We start from the raw sequence: 14,492 nt of genomic DNA, 5'->3' as shown, positions 1-14,492 counted from the left end.
GTATGTCCATTACATGAAATCCAAATAAAAATATATTTAAATTACAGGTTGTAATGCAACAAAATAGGAAAAACGGCAAGAGGGATGAATACTTTTGCAAGGCACTCCTTCAAGACTGTTGGAAAAGCATTCCAGGTGAAGCTGGTTCAGAGAATGCCAAGAGTGTGCAAAGCTGTCATCAAGGCAAAGGGTCTCAAATATAAAATATATTTTGATTTGTTTAACAATTTTTTGGTTACTACATGATTCCATATGTGTTATTTCATAGTTTTGATGTCTCCACTATTGTTCTACAATGTAGAAAATAGTTAAAAAAATAAGAATAACCCTTGAATGAGTAGGTGTGTCCAAACTTTTGACTGTATATTTAACTTGAGCTCAGTAAAATTAGACTTATTGTATACACATACAGCCTATTCTGTGTTAAAGAGACTGGACTCTGTTGATCATGCATCCTTTTGTTACAAATGGCAAGTCACTCACCCACCATTGCACCTTGAACCAAATGGTGGGTTGGACCTCGCTTTACGTGCGCAGATATTGATACGTGTTCATTTACATTCTGGGTAAACTCTTTCTCTCTACCTCTGTAGCCTGCATTTATGTTTTTAAAATTGTGTAATGTTGTATTGATTGCTGCTGCTTACTTGGACAGGTCTCCCTTGCAAAAGAGACCCTGTGTCTCAATGGGATTTTACTGGTTAAATAAATAAAAGAAATCTACATAAATAGACACCTCTTTATAACGCAAGTTGTTGAGTTTCAATTTAAAGCACACTGCCAGATTACAATGAGGTATATGGTAATTTGTTTTATTTTTACATTACTTTTGCACATAAAAATGTTGCCCACTGTATAGGCCGTGTTGTATTTAAGGACAAAATTAGGAAAGAGATGTGTCACAGATGGAATGGGAGGGCAAACATGAGGGCCAAGTCAGCGGCCATTTTGAAATTTCTCACCTCAACTGGAAGTGCTGCGACTCAAACCTGTGAGCTTCCCCATCATCTATCGAGGCATTTCTGATTGAGGAAGAGATGAGACCAATAAAGGAAGAGCAATAACAGAGTCAGAATCAGAGAGGCAATGCCAAGAAAACTTAAAGAAACTGCAAACAAAATTAGATTTTACTTGGTTTTATGAATTAGAATTACGAACACCAATAGCCTTATATTTAAAATATAGTTTGTAGGCATTTAGCATAAAAACTAAATGAAGAAAAAAAAATCATGCACGTGTTTTTTTGTGTTTGACAAAACAAACAGTTGGACGTATGCTACAGAGGATGACACAAAGTGTTTGGTCAGGGAGAATTGCTGGACTTGATAAACAGAAAGAAATTCCTTACAAAAGAGACCACAAGAGGGACCACCATGTACCTAATGCATTTATAAAATGCCAAAGTCCTAATTGCTAAAGGTTCATGGTTGATATGGATCAATAATGTAGCACCTTACGTTTAACTAATGTAACGAGTGAGTCAGTGAGTGAGTGAGTGATCAAATCAGTAATGATTTGTGTGCAGAATATGTCCATCATGTGTGCATTTCTGTGCATTTTTGTGTGCCATTTTGGTATATTTTTAGAGATTTTCTAAAACACTTGCATGTGCATTACTATTAAGAATGTGTGTGTGTGTGTGTGTCTGTGTGTGTGTGTGTCTGTGCGTGCGCATGATGCTCCGTTGGTTGTAGGGCTGCATTAGCCATGCTTTTTCTCCTGCAGATTAAATCAGTGTGGTTGGATGTAAGCCTGCCTGCTCAGTGGCCCACTTTCTATCTCTCCCAGTACTACGCACCCCCCCCCCCCCCCCCCCCACCCCCCCACCCCACTGTGTCGCATGGCCCAGGCTCGTGATGCCTCTACTTGGCCACAGCTCTGAGCATGCTGCAGTACAGAAAAGACCCAGATATCTCTCTCTCCTCTCCTGCACTCTCTAGCTCACTTCTCTGAGCTTTTTTGATGAAACACAATCAGATCCCAGCTTCCAGCAAGCTGCCTCTTGTAGAAAAATTAAGAATGGGCTTACTTTTCCCATCAAGACACTCAATTTATTTATTTTATTTTATTTATTTCAACTTTATTTATAATAACCAGGTAAGCCAGTTGAGAACAAGTTCTCATTTACAACTGCGACCTGGCCAAGATAAAGCAAAGCAGTGCGATAAAAACAACAACAACACAGAGTTAAATATGGGGTAAACAAAACATAGTCAAAAACACAATAGAAAATCTATATACAGCGTGTGCAGATGTAGTAAGTTATGGAGGTAAGGCAATAAATAGGCCATAGTGCAAAATAATTACAATTTAGTATTAACACTGGAGTGATAGATGTGCAGAAGATGATGTGCAAATAGAGATACTGTGGTGCAAATGAGCAGAATAAATAACAATATGGGGATGAGGTAGTTGGGTGAGCTAATTACAGATAGGCTGTGTACAGGTGCAGTGATCGGTAAGCTGCTATGACAACTGATGCTTAAAGTTAGTGAGGGAGATAAGAGTCTCCAGCTTCAGAGATTTTTGCAGTTTGTTCCAGTCATTGGCAGCAGAGAACTGGAAGGAATGGCGGCCAAAGGAGGGGTTGGCTTTGGGGATGACCAGTGAGATATACCTGCTGGAGCGCATACTACGGGTGGATGTTGCTATGGTGACCAATGAGCTAAGATATGGCGGGGATTTGCCTAGCAGTGAAAGGTGACTTCATTTTCATTCTTCAATAATGCAATCGAGCAACACGCCGTGACATTGATCAACCAATGGTGTATTAGATACCACCCACATATGTTTTCTTGACACCCCCTCATTATCAAGAAATACAGAAATAAATAAATGAAGTCAATATAGATGAATAAAATGAATGAAAGGGGTAATAATTATATTCTATTCTATTTATGTGTACATTCATTCATTTATTTATTTATTTATGTGTGAATATATTTATTTATTCATGTATTTATCTATTTATATGTGCATTTATTTATGGCGGGTTTGGTTCTCCATAAGCTAGGAGGGTTGGGGTCAATTTGAATTGGTCAGTCAATTCAGGAAGTAAACTTCAATTCCTATTCAATAATTGAAAAAAAGGTTAAATTCTAATCACTTCCTGAATTGACTGACTTCAATTCAAATTGACCCCAACCCTGTTAACTAGTGGGGCCACCATCCGAATTAAAGTCCAGTGTGCTTTTCTATACCAAACCATCTATTAAATGCTCAACTGTATGAAACTTTGAACTAGAACACAACATTATAATGACAGAATCAGACAGCATTTTTATTAAAAGTCATAGGCTTTTTTTTACAGATGCAAAACTGTGCAGATTAAAATATATATTGAAATGATTTGGCACTCTAGTACTTATGCATTCTGTTTCAGTTATGAAACACATCAAGAAGACAAATTCGATTGATGTGGTACAGTAGGAAGTTACTAAATTGACTTGCAGTTGTCTTAGTACCTCTTGTAGTGATCAAGAGACTGTCTTTCTGGTCTTAGAACACCGATGACAGGTCTGAAACATATTTTCTCCCTAAGAACTGCTAAGTCATTTCTTGTTGCTCTGAATTCGCCTGAGCACTGAGCCAATCAACACACAGCCTGGATTTTGCTTGGAGTAACACGTCTACCATGCGTCAGAGACAAAATGCAGATCTATACAGCGACCGGCAGGATAATTCGACATCACCACAAGCCTCATCACTATATCACTCCAGCATAACACTCCACTTCTCTCCTTTAGTAGAAACTTTAGTGGAAAATCAATTACCCAGAAATTATTTGAAATTGAGATAAAAATGGCTGCATTGGACCGTTAAGTTGAATTAATTATTCAGATCCGTAATAGTCTGGCCCATTTCTACATACTTTATATTGTTAGATTCAAAGAGCAAACTTAAAAACCTACAGCAATGTTGTAAAGGTGCACACAATGACCATGCCACCCTTCAGCATATCTTCACATGTATCTCTACAATGTACCGCCAGAATAAAAACAGTGCTACAAGACAACACAGTGGAAAAACAGGACTCGCGAGTGCAAAACACAGAGCACAGGACGAAAACAGCAGGGACCAAAGAGGTGGGAAGGGAGGTAGGGGCAAATCCCCAAAGCAATCAATGCCAACACAACTTGTAACGTCATCTAAGATTGCTTTTGAGTTTCCATAGAACACGGGTGGGGTGGGGTGACAGAGGCTCTACCTGTAATACTACTGGCGTCTGGTAAGAAGGGATGTAATTACCTTAAGAAGGAAAAACCATCCAACCTGTTTATGTCCTCTTCCCCGAGTAAGTGTTTTGGGAGGGGGGAGTACCTTCCAGGGGAGATGGGCATGGGGGGAAGACTGCACTTGTACTCCAGAGTGCCGTTGTTGCCCATGGAAGATATATGATTTTCCATTGCTGGAGAGAACGCTGGAAAGAAAACAATTGTGTACATTGCTCATCAGACTTTAGCATTCAGCTAATGACTACACGTATCAATCAACCAATCAATTAATCAAATACATATAATTTAGTTTGGAGGCTCACACAATGTTGGAACATTGACAGAATATGAATCTAAAAACACAATAGAAATATTACTAAATCCAATGCTTTGGCATTAAAATTTACATGGCAAGGGAGGAAGTTCAAATAAATATACTGTACACTATGTACTCAAAAACAATCACAACACTCATCACATTCAAATTGAGGCTCTATCTAAACTCAGGGATGATACTAAAGAGTTGAACAAACACGCTGCATCAGAGTGAAACGAAGTGAAAGATTACTGTCCTGATCTAGAACAGTAGAGGTTACTCATACAGGATTAATCTGTCATTTAAGTGCTGCCCTCTTGTACACTATTCGGACTACAAACTAAAATTGTGTCTCTACGGGTGGGGGACTAGGGTAAAGTTGCCACTAGACGGTGATCTTCGGTCAGTTTTGCATTGCCCCACACTTAAGGTTAGGATGGGGGAAGGGGAAGCGGATCGTAGATCTGTAGCTAGGGGAAACTTCACCCCGGAGCACGGGTGGGTAGAGGGTTGAAAAAGAGGTGACAAACTCACAGTGCGTGATATCAGGTGGCCCATAGGGATCTGATAAGTAACCACTGGTGGGCTTGCCCACCTTCAGGTACACAACGTCAGACGTGTTCTTCAGTATGGCTACTGCCTCCTCGTGGGAGACCTCTTCCAGAGTGTAGTTGTTCACCTGTGGGGGTGGAGAGAGCATGGAGAAAATCACAGGCATTGCGTAAGACGGTTAAACCTCATGTTCCACTCCTCACATGCCAGACCGACATCATGTTACTTGGTGCTGCCAAGTGCAGATTACGATGGCTAGGGATCCCCCGGAGCTGGAGGCAGCAGGAATGTAGCTAGTTGAATTAAACCACGTTTAAGTGACTCACTCTTCTGAAAAAGGGTGTGTTGCTACAACGTAATACCTTGGTGTATTACTGTGAAATAATTATATTGGATAACAACCTTCAAAACACATTTATTCAACATCCTTCACAAAGAGTTTTCAAAATAAAAGTCCTATTAAATAGCTCTTCATTTATCCATTATACAACGGAAATGTATATTTTACTGTCAGAGTACCCAACCTTCTGAAACACTATTCACTCCTCCGTTGTACAATGGAGGCAGGTAGCCTAGCGGTTAGGAGCGTTGGGCCAGTAACCGAAAGGTCGCTGCTTTGAATCCCCGAGCCAACTAGGTGAAAAATCTGTCAATGTGCCCCTGAGCAAGGCACTTAACCCTAGTCGCTCTGGATAAGACAATCTGCTAAATGGCTAAAATGTAAATAAATAAACCACTATTTTATTTTGAAAACCCTTATGAATTATGTTGAATACATGTGTTATGAAGGTTGTTATGCTGTACAACGCTTTCACAGTACAGTATGTTATTGGTCCACTTATTAGGGATGAGGACAGGGCAGGGCAGGGCAGGGCAGGGCAGGGCAGGGCAGGGCAGGGCAGGGCAGGGCAGGGCAGGGCAGGGCAGGGCAGGGCAGGGCAGGGATAGTGAAGCTGCAGTAACCTACCATAAGCAGCCGGTCTCCAATCTGCAAGCGCTGGTCCTTCTGTGCTGCACCTCCATCTATGATCTTAGTGACAAAGATGCTGTTGTCCCCCGGGATGTGCTGGTTGCCCACCCCTCCTGCGATGCTGAAGCCCAGCCCTGAGGAGAAATAGGGTGGAGGTTCAAAAATAATGTGTTGTGGCTCAGGGGGGTCTAGTGTTCTAGGCTGCTGCCTCCAGATCACAAGCACAAGCCACTTATATCAGTAGGGTACGCTTTATAGACAACTGTAGCGCTAGAAAGTAGACTCGAAGCGTAAAAAGATGGTTCAGCAAAGCGAACCTCGTGTTATTGCTGCTTCACTGATGTGCTGCTTCTGTGGCCGGTGTAGCATGTTTCATTGATTTCAGTGGGTTTGTCTCAATTCCTGCCAACGGAAGTGGGTACAAAACCCCCAATGACAAAATACTGAACAAAACAAAGGATACTGGATGTGCATGGTTATAGACAGACAGACAGAGGAAAGGGAGTGTAGCAACCTTTTGGTCCTTTGATGAGTTTAATCTCAATGACAGCTTCCAGCATGGGTCTCCTCCGGCGAACGTACAGCCTGACGATGGAGCCGGCCACCTTCAGGGCCTCCACTGCCTTACTGTGGGACACCTCAGATACGTCGGCATCATTCACCCGCAGGATGCAGTCATTCACTCTGCAAGGAAGGAAGAGGATGGGAACATGAGCGTAAACCTGGGAAAACAGTATTTGTGTGTGTGCGTGTGTGAGCGTGCGTGTGTGGCAGGGGGACCCTGCTGCAGTGTGAGCCTTTAACCCTGTGAGGAGAGGCCACAAACATCCATGCCCCCGCGTTCAAGGCCTGAACACTCCTGAGGCGCATTGTAAGGGACCAGCTGGGACCCTATGCACAAAAACACACACACTCAAGCAGAGCGAGAGATTCTGCCTATTTACACATGTATAATATCTGTGTTTTTATCCTCAGCATGAAGGTCTGCAGTGAGTTCTGTTATTTTGCAGTAAGTACACTATATGCATTTACTGTTCAATGCCCAAAGTTGAATGTCTGATTATTATACAGCTGTTCAATCTACTGAACAGCTGGGTGTATTCATTAGCACACACCACAGAAAAGCAAAACGTTTGCACCATATGCTTCATAGAAAGGTATTTTATAACAATAAATATCTTTGGCCATGTCGAAAATATGTCTTGCCTACTGCTTACTAAAACTACAGGTAACTGCCAAAATAAAGGAAACACTTGAGTAAATGAGGGTTCTGGCGGCTCTGTTATGGTGTGGGGTGCATTTTCCTGGCACAGTCAAGGTCCACTCAACCCCTTAGAGGACAAGGTAAATGCCAACAAATGCACAGTCATTCTGAGTGATCACCTTCAACCTATGGTGAATCATTTCTATCCTGATAGGAGTGGTCTCTTCCTTGACACTACCCCCTTCCACAGGGCACGAGTGGTCAATGAATGGTTTGTTGAACATGTGAACTACACTATCAGTCAAAAGTTGACACACCTACTCATTCAAGGCTTTTTCTTTATTTTTACTATTTTTTACATTGTAGAATAATAGTGAAGACATCAAAACTATGAAATAACACATGGAATAATGTAGTAACCAAGAAAGTGTTAAACAAATCAAAATATATTTTATATTTGAGAGTCTTCAAATAGCCACCCTTTGCCTTGATGACAGCTTTGCACACTCATGACATTCTCTCAACCAACTTCATGAGGTAGTCACCTGGAATGAATTTCAATTAACAGGTGTGCATTGTTAAAAGTTAATTTGTGGAATTTCTTTCCTTCTTAATGTGTTTGAGCCAATCAGTTGTGTTGTGACAAGGTAGGGGTGGTATACAGAAGATAGCCCTATTTGGTAAAACACCAAGTCCATATTATGGCAAGAACAGCTCAAATAAGCAAAGAGAAATGACAGTCCATCATTACTTTAAGACATGAAGGTCAGTCAATACTGAACTTTTCAAGAACTTTGAAAGTTTCTTCAAGTGCAGTCGTAAAAACCATCAAGCGCTATGATGAAACTGGCTCTCATGAGGACCGCCACAGGAATGGAAGACCCAGAGTTACCTCTGCTTGTTTAATACTTTTTTGGTTACTACATGATTCCATATGTGTTATTTCATAGTTTTGATGTCTTCACTATTATTCTACAATATAGAAAAAATCAAGAAAAACACTGAAATGAGTAGGTGTGTCCAAACTTTTGACTGGTACTGTATATAAACCATATACCATGGCCGTCTCAGTCACCAGATCTCAACCCAATTGAACACTTAAGGGAGATTCTGGAGCGGCGCCTGAGACAGAGTTTTCCACCACCATCAACAAAACACCAAATGATGGATTTTGTCGTGGAAAAATTGTGTTGTATCCCTCCAATAGAGTTCCAGACGCTTGTAGAATCTATGCCAAGGTGCATTGAAGCTGTTCTAGCAGCTCGTGGTGGCACAACGCCCTATTAAGACAATTATTTTGGTGTTTTCTTTATTTTGTCAGTAACCTGTACATACTGTGTACTAATCATACTACATACTATTTAGAATGTACTATGAAGGCCTCCCAAGTGGTGCAGCGGTCTAAGTCACTGCATCGCAGTACTTGAGGCATCACTACAGACCCAGGTTCGATCCCAGGCTGTGTCACAACCGGCCGTGACTGGGAGTCCCATAGGGCGGCGCACAATTGGCCCAGCGTCGTCCGTGTTAGGGGAGGGTTTGATCGGAGGGGCTTTACTTGGCTCATCGTGCTCTAGCGACTCCTTGTGGCGGGCCGGGCGCCTGCAGGCTGACTTCAGTCATCAGTTGGACGGTGTTTCTGGGACACATTGGTGCTTCCGGGTTAAGAAGCGCGGTTTGGCGGGAGGATGCATGACTCGACCTTCGCCTCTCCTGAGCCCGTTGGGGAGTTGCAGCGATGAGACAAGATTGAAAAAGGGGGTAATTTATTTATTTTTTAAATAAAATAATATACTATAAAAAAAATACGAATGCAGTAAGCAAAAAATTTCAACACAGTAGGCTCACCCATCCTTAGAATGCCTCATCGAATGCGCAATTGCGTTTATTCCCGCCATTCATTCATTTGGATACAGTGCATCTCATTATCAGCTGTTGTCAAAAACACGTGAGCCTGGAAAGACAATTATCTTCCTCAAAAGTGTGCAGCGAATTCTACTAGATGAAAAGCCGAAATGAGTATAACATCCTGGCATTTAAAGCATACTCGATTTTCACATTTCACATATTATAAAACATTTTATTTTCGCATACTTAAAATGCCTACTATTTAGAACGCAAGTATGGGTATTCGGGCATGGCCATTGTCACTTTCAAGGCCAAATAAACTGAAATCAACTCCATATGGGATTTGATGTTAAAGGTGATTTGCCCCCCCCCAAACACATTTTGGGGCACAATTGCCCCTATCACATCCATTGATTGTTAGCTAGAGGTGGCTAAAGTTAGCTGACATTTGTAGTGGCTGGTTAAGGAAAACTGAACCATGGATTATAGTTTATCCTGGCCCATAGACTACTTTCAGGCTGAGGAACCATCTAACATCAAGTTGTAAAATCCTGAACTTCCCTTTTAGTTTCATCCTGTTATCTTGCTAATGATGTGGTGCTCTAAGCATCCCCAAAGTCGTATGTTATGCTTAGCTGTCCTGGATCTGCACAGCTCTGCGAGGGCCTGGGATCGGGAGAGACACTTAAGTGTTTTAGTACTATATCTCTTGACACAATGATGAAAATAATCATGGCCTCTAAACCTTCAAGCTGCATACTGGATCCTATTCCTACTAAACTGCTGAAGGAGCTGTTTCCTGTGCTTGGCCCTCCTATGTTGAACATAATAAACAGCTCTCTATCCACCGGATGTGTACCAAACTCACTAAAAGTGGCAGTGATAAAGCCTCTCTTGAAAAAGCCAAACCTTGACCCGGAAAATATAAAAAACTATCGGCCTATATCGAATCTTCCATTCCTCTCAAAAATTTTAGAAAAAGCTGTTGCGCAGCAACTCACTGCCTTTCTGAAGACAAACAATGTATACGAAATGCTTCAGTCTGGTTTTAGACCCCATCATAGCACTGAGACTGCACTTGTGAAGGTGGTAAATGACCTTTTAATGGCACCAGACCGAGGCTCTGCATCTGTCCTCGTGCTACTAGACCTTAGTGCTGCCTTTGACACCATCGATCACCACATTCTTTTGGAGAGACTGGAAACCCAAATTGGTCTACACGGACAAGTTCTGGCCTGGTTTAGATCCTACCTGTCGGAAAGATATCAGTTTGTCTCTGTGAATGGTCTGTCCTCCGACAAATCAACTGTACATTTCGGTGTTCCTCAAGGTTCCGTTTTAGGACCACTATTGTTTTCACTATATATTTTACCTCTTGGGGATGTTATTCGAAAACATAATGTTAACTTTCACTGCTATGCGGATGACACACAGCTGTACATTTCAATGAAACATGGTGAAGCCCCAAAATTGCCCTCGCTAGAAGCCTGTGTTTCAGACATAAGGAAGTGGATGGCTGAAAACTTTTTACTTTTAAACTCGGACAAAACAGAGATGCTTGTTCTAGGTCCCAAGAAACAAAGAGATCTTCTGTTAAATCTGACAATTCATCTTGATGGTTGTAAAGTCGTCTCAAATAAAACTGTGAAGGACCTCGGCGTTACTCTTGACCCTGATCTCTCTTTTGACGAACATATCAAGACTGTTTCAAGGACAGCTTTTTTCCATCTACGTAACATTGCAAAAATCAGAAATTTTCTGTCCAAAAATGATGCAGAAAAATTAATCCATGCATTTGTTACTTCTAGGTTAGACTACTGCAATGCTCTATTTTCCGGCTACCCGGATAAAGCACTAAATAAACTTCAGTTAGTGCTAAATACGGCTGCTAGAATCCTGACTAGAACCAAGAAATTTGATCATATTACTCCAGTGCTAGCTTCCCTACACTGGCTTCCTGTTAAGGCAAGGGCTGATTTCAAGGTTTTACTGTTAACCTATAAAGCGTTACATGGGCTTGCTCCTACCTATCTTTCCGAGTTGGTCCTGCCGTACATACCAATACGTACGCTACGGTCACAAGACGCAGGCCTCCTAATTGTCCCTAGAATTTCTAAGCAAACAGCGGGAGGCAGGGCTTTCTCCTATAGATCTCCATTTTTATGGAACAGTCTGCCTACCCATGTGAGAGACGCAGACTCGGTCTCAACCTTTAAGTCTTTACTGAAGACTTATCTCTTCAGTAGGTCATATGATTGAGTGTAGTCTGGCCCAGGAGTGTGAAGGTGAACGGAAAGGCTGGAGCAACGAACAGCCCTTGCTGTCTCTGCCAGGCCGGTTCCCCTCTCCACTGGGGTTCTCTGCCTCTAACCCTGTTGCAGGGGCTGAGTCACTGGCTTGCTGGTGCTCTTTCATGCCGTCCCTGGGAGGGGTGCGTCACTTGAGTGGGTTGAGTTACTGACGTGATCTTCCTGTCTGGGTTGGCGCCCCCCCCTTGGTTTGTGCTGTGGTGGAGACCTCTGTGGGCTATACTCGGCCTTGTCTCAGGATTGTAAGTTGGTGGTTGGGGATATCCCTCTAGTGGTGCGGGGGCTGTGCTTTGGCGGAGTGGGTGGGGTTATATCCTTCCTGTTTGGCCCTGTCCGGGGGTTTCTTCGGATGGGGCCACAGTGTCTCCGGACCGCTCCTGTCTCAGCCTCCAGTATTTATGCTGCAGTAGTTTATGTGTCGGGGGGCTGGGGTTAGTTGGTTATACCTGGAGTACTTCTCCTGTCTTATCCAGTGTCCTGTGTGAATTTAAGTATGCTCTCTCTAATTCTCTCGTTCTCTCTTTCTCTCTGAGAACCTGAGCCCTAGGACCATACGTCAGGACTACCGGGCATGATGACACCTTGCTGTCCCCAGTCCGCCTGGCCTTGCTGCTATTCCAGTTTCAACTGTTCTGCCTGCGGCTACGAAACCCCTACCTGTCCCAGACCTGCTGTTTTCAACTCTTAATGATCGGCTATGAAAAGCCAACTGAGAGACCTGAGCCCTAGGACCATACGTCGGGACTACCGGCCGTGGTGACTCCTTGCTGTCCCCAGTCCGCCTGGCCTTGCTGCTATTCCAGTTTCAACTGTTCTGCCTGCGGTTATGGAACCCCTACCTGTCCCAGACCTGCTGTTTTAAACTCTTAATGATCGGCTATGAAAAGCCAACTGAGATTTATTCCTGATTATTATTTGACCATGCTTGTCACTTATGAACATTTTTGAACATCTTGGCATGGTTCTGTTATAATCTCCACCCGGCACAGCCAGAAGAGGACTGGCCACCCCTCATAGCCTGGTTCCTCTCTAGGTTTCTTCCTAGGTTTTCGCCTTTCTAGGGAGTTTTTCCTAGCCACCGTGCTTCTACACCTGCATTACTAGCTGTTTGGGGTTTTAGGCTGGGTTTCTGTACAGCACTTCGAGATATTAGCTGATGTAAGAAGGGCTATATAAAATAAAATTGATTGATTGATTGATTGATGTACAGTGCTGCCAGAGCAAAGCTTTTGAGTATTTCCTATTTACATTCAGCTACAACGTAAGAGCAACAATGTGCTTAGAATAAGTAATGTTATGCTACATTCCCCAGACTGTGCAGTGAATAAATAACCATAAATAAAGTGTGCCTGACTATAATGCTTAAACAGTGTCAAAACCCATTGTGTCTTTGAGACTGTAGGCCTTTCCCACTAATGCATTAGTCTCTGTGCACATCTTAGAAAACAAAACATTCATTAGACACGCCAGAGTGATTTATCCAAAGCCGAGCAGAGCTCCCCAAAGTCAGGCAAGGGTAATTGCTTCTCTAAGTGGCATTTCTCTCTTGACTCACACCGAATCTAGAACTGATTATTTGGCCACCACCTCTTAAAGAAGACTTTCATATGGACTCTGCATCCAAGTAGGCTAAAACGATTTCTACAAGGCGTAATACTGTTGTAGCATACAGTCTGCCGTAGTACCACGTGAGATTTATATTGGGGTGTTTAGGGATAGTTTCTGGAATAAATGCAATCCAATGAAGTGTTAACATTAGCCCACACTACTAACATGGCGAACAAAGATAATGTGAATGGTAGATATCTATAACAAATTGTCAAAGAACAGCTCTCAAAGTAAGATAAAAATTCAGGGGAAATCTGAAAACGAACCCTTTCAGCCTATCCATTACAGGGTAGAGCCTTCAAAACATGGCACATATACAGTGCCTTCAGAAAGTATTCCCACCCATTGACTTGTTCCACATTTTGTTGTGTTACAGCCTGAATTTAAAATGGATTAAATGTAGATGTTTTGTCACTGGCCTACACACAATACCCCATAAGGTAAAAGTGGAATAATGTTTTTCTAAATGTTTACAAATTAATTAAAATTGAAAAGCTGAAATGTCTTGAGTCAATAAGTATTCAACCCCTTTGTTATGGCAAGCTTAAATAAGTTCAGGAGTAAATAACATGATTTTTGAATTACTACTTAATCTCTGTACCCTACAGATACCATTATCTGTAAGGTCCCGCAGTCGAGCAGTGAATTTCAAACACAGATTCAACAACAAATACCAGGGAGGTTTTCCAATGCCTCGCAAAGAAAGGTTAATATTGGTAGATGGGTAAAATAAAGAAGCAGAAATTGAATATCCCTTTGAGCATGGTGAAGTTATTAATTACACTTTGGATGGTGTATCAATACACCCAGTCACTACAAAGATACAGGCGTCCTTCCTAACTCAGTTGCCGGAGAGGAAGGAAACCGCTCAGGGATTTCACCATGAGGCCAATGGTGACTTTAAAACAGTTAAAGTATTTAATGGCTGTGATAGGAGAAAACTGAGGATGGATCACCACATTGTAGTTACTCCACAATACTAACCTAATTGGCAGAGTGAAAAGAAGGAAGCCTGTACAGAATAACAATATTCCAAAACATGCATCCTGTTTGCAACAAAGCACTAAAGCAATACTGCAAAAAATGTTTCAAAGCAATTAACTTTTTGTCCTGAATGCAAGGTGTTGTATTGGAATCGCCCCAAACATAACACATTACTGAGCACCACTCCATATTTTCAAGCATAGTGGTGACTGCATCATGTTATGGGTATGCTTGTAATTGTTAAGGACTGGGGAGTTTTTCAGGAAAAAAAAATTTACGGAAGAACAGGCAAAATCCTAGAGGAAAACCTGGTTCCGTCTGCTTTCCACCAGACACTGGGAGATTCATTCTCCTTTCAGCAGGACAGTAACCTAAAACACAAGGTCAGATCTACACTGGAGTTGCTTACCAAGAAGGCAGTGAATGTTCCTGAGTTGCCGAGTTACAGTTTTGAATTAAATCTGCTTGAAAATCTATGGCAAGACTT

General features: G+C 42.1%; 1 protein-coding gene across 4 annotated transcripts in view; it reads right to left on the bottom strand.

The window, feature by feature from the left end:
* Positions 1-14,492, bottom strand: part of LOC311142979 (disks large homolog 2) — a gene marked incomplete at both ends in the record, with an annotated part of 224,674 nt that overhangs the window by 51,554 nt on the left and 158,628 nt on the right. For all 4 annotated transcript variants that reach the window (XM_084178760.1, XM_084178762.1, XM_084178761.1 and 1 more), the window contains 4 exons: positions 4,273-4,420; positions 5,065-5,209; positions 6,050-6,186; positions 6,567-6,736. In XM_084178760.1, coding sequence (XP_084034886.1) covers positions 4,273-4,420; positions 5,065-5,209; positions 6,050-6,186; positions 6,567-6,736 — 600 coding nt within the window. The remainder of the gene's footprint in view (positions 1-4,272; positions 4,421-5,064; positions 5,210-6,049; positions 6,187-6,566; positions 6,737-14,492) is intronic.

Source organism: Coregonus lavaretus, assembly GCF_964263955.1.
Source record: "Coregonus lavaretus genome assembly, chromosome: 15".
Classification (NCBI taxonomy): Eukaryota; Metazoa; Chordata; class Actinopteri; order Salmoniformes; family Salmonidae; genus Coregonus; species Coregonus lavaretus.
The sequence above is the reverse complement of the archived record's forward strand: the minus strand, read 5'-3'. Positions and strand labels throughout refer to the sequence as shown.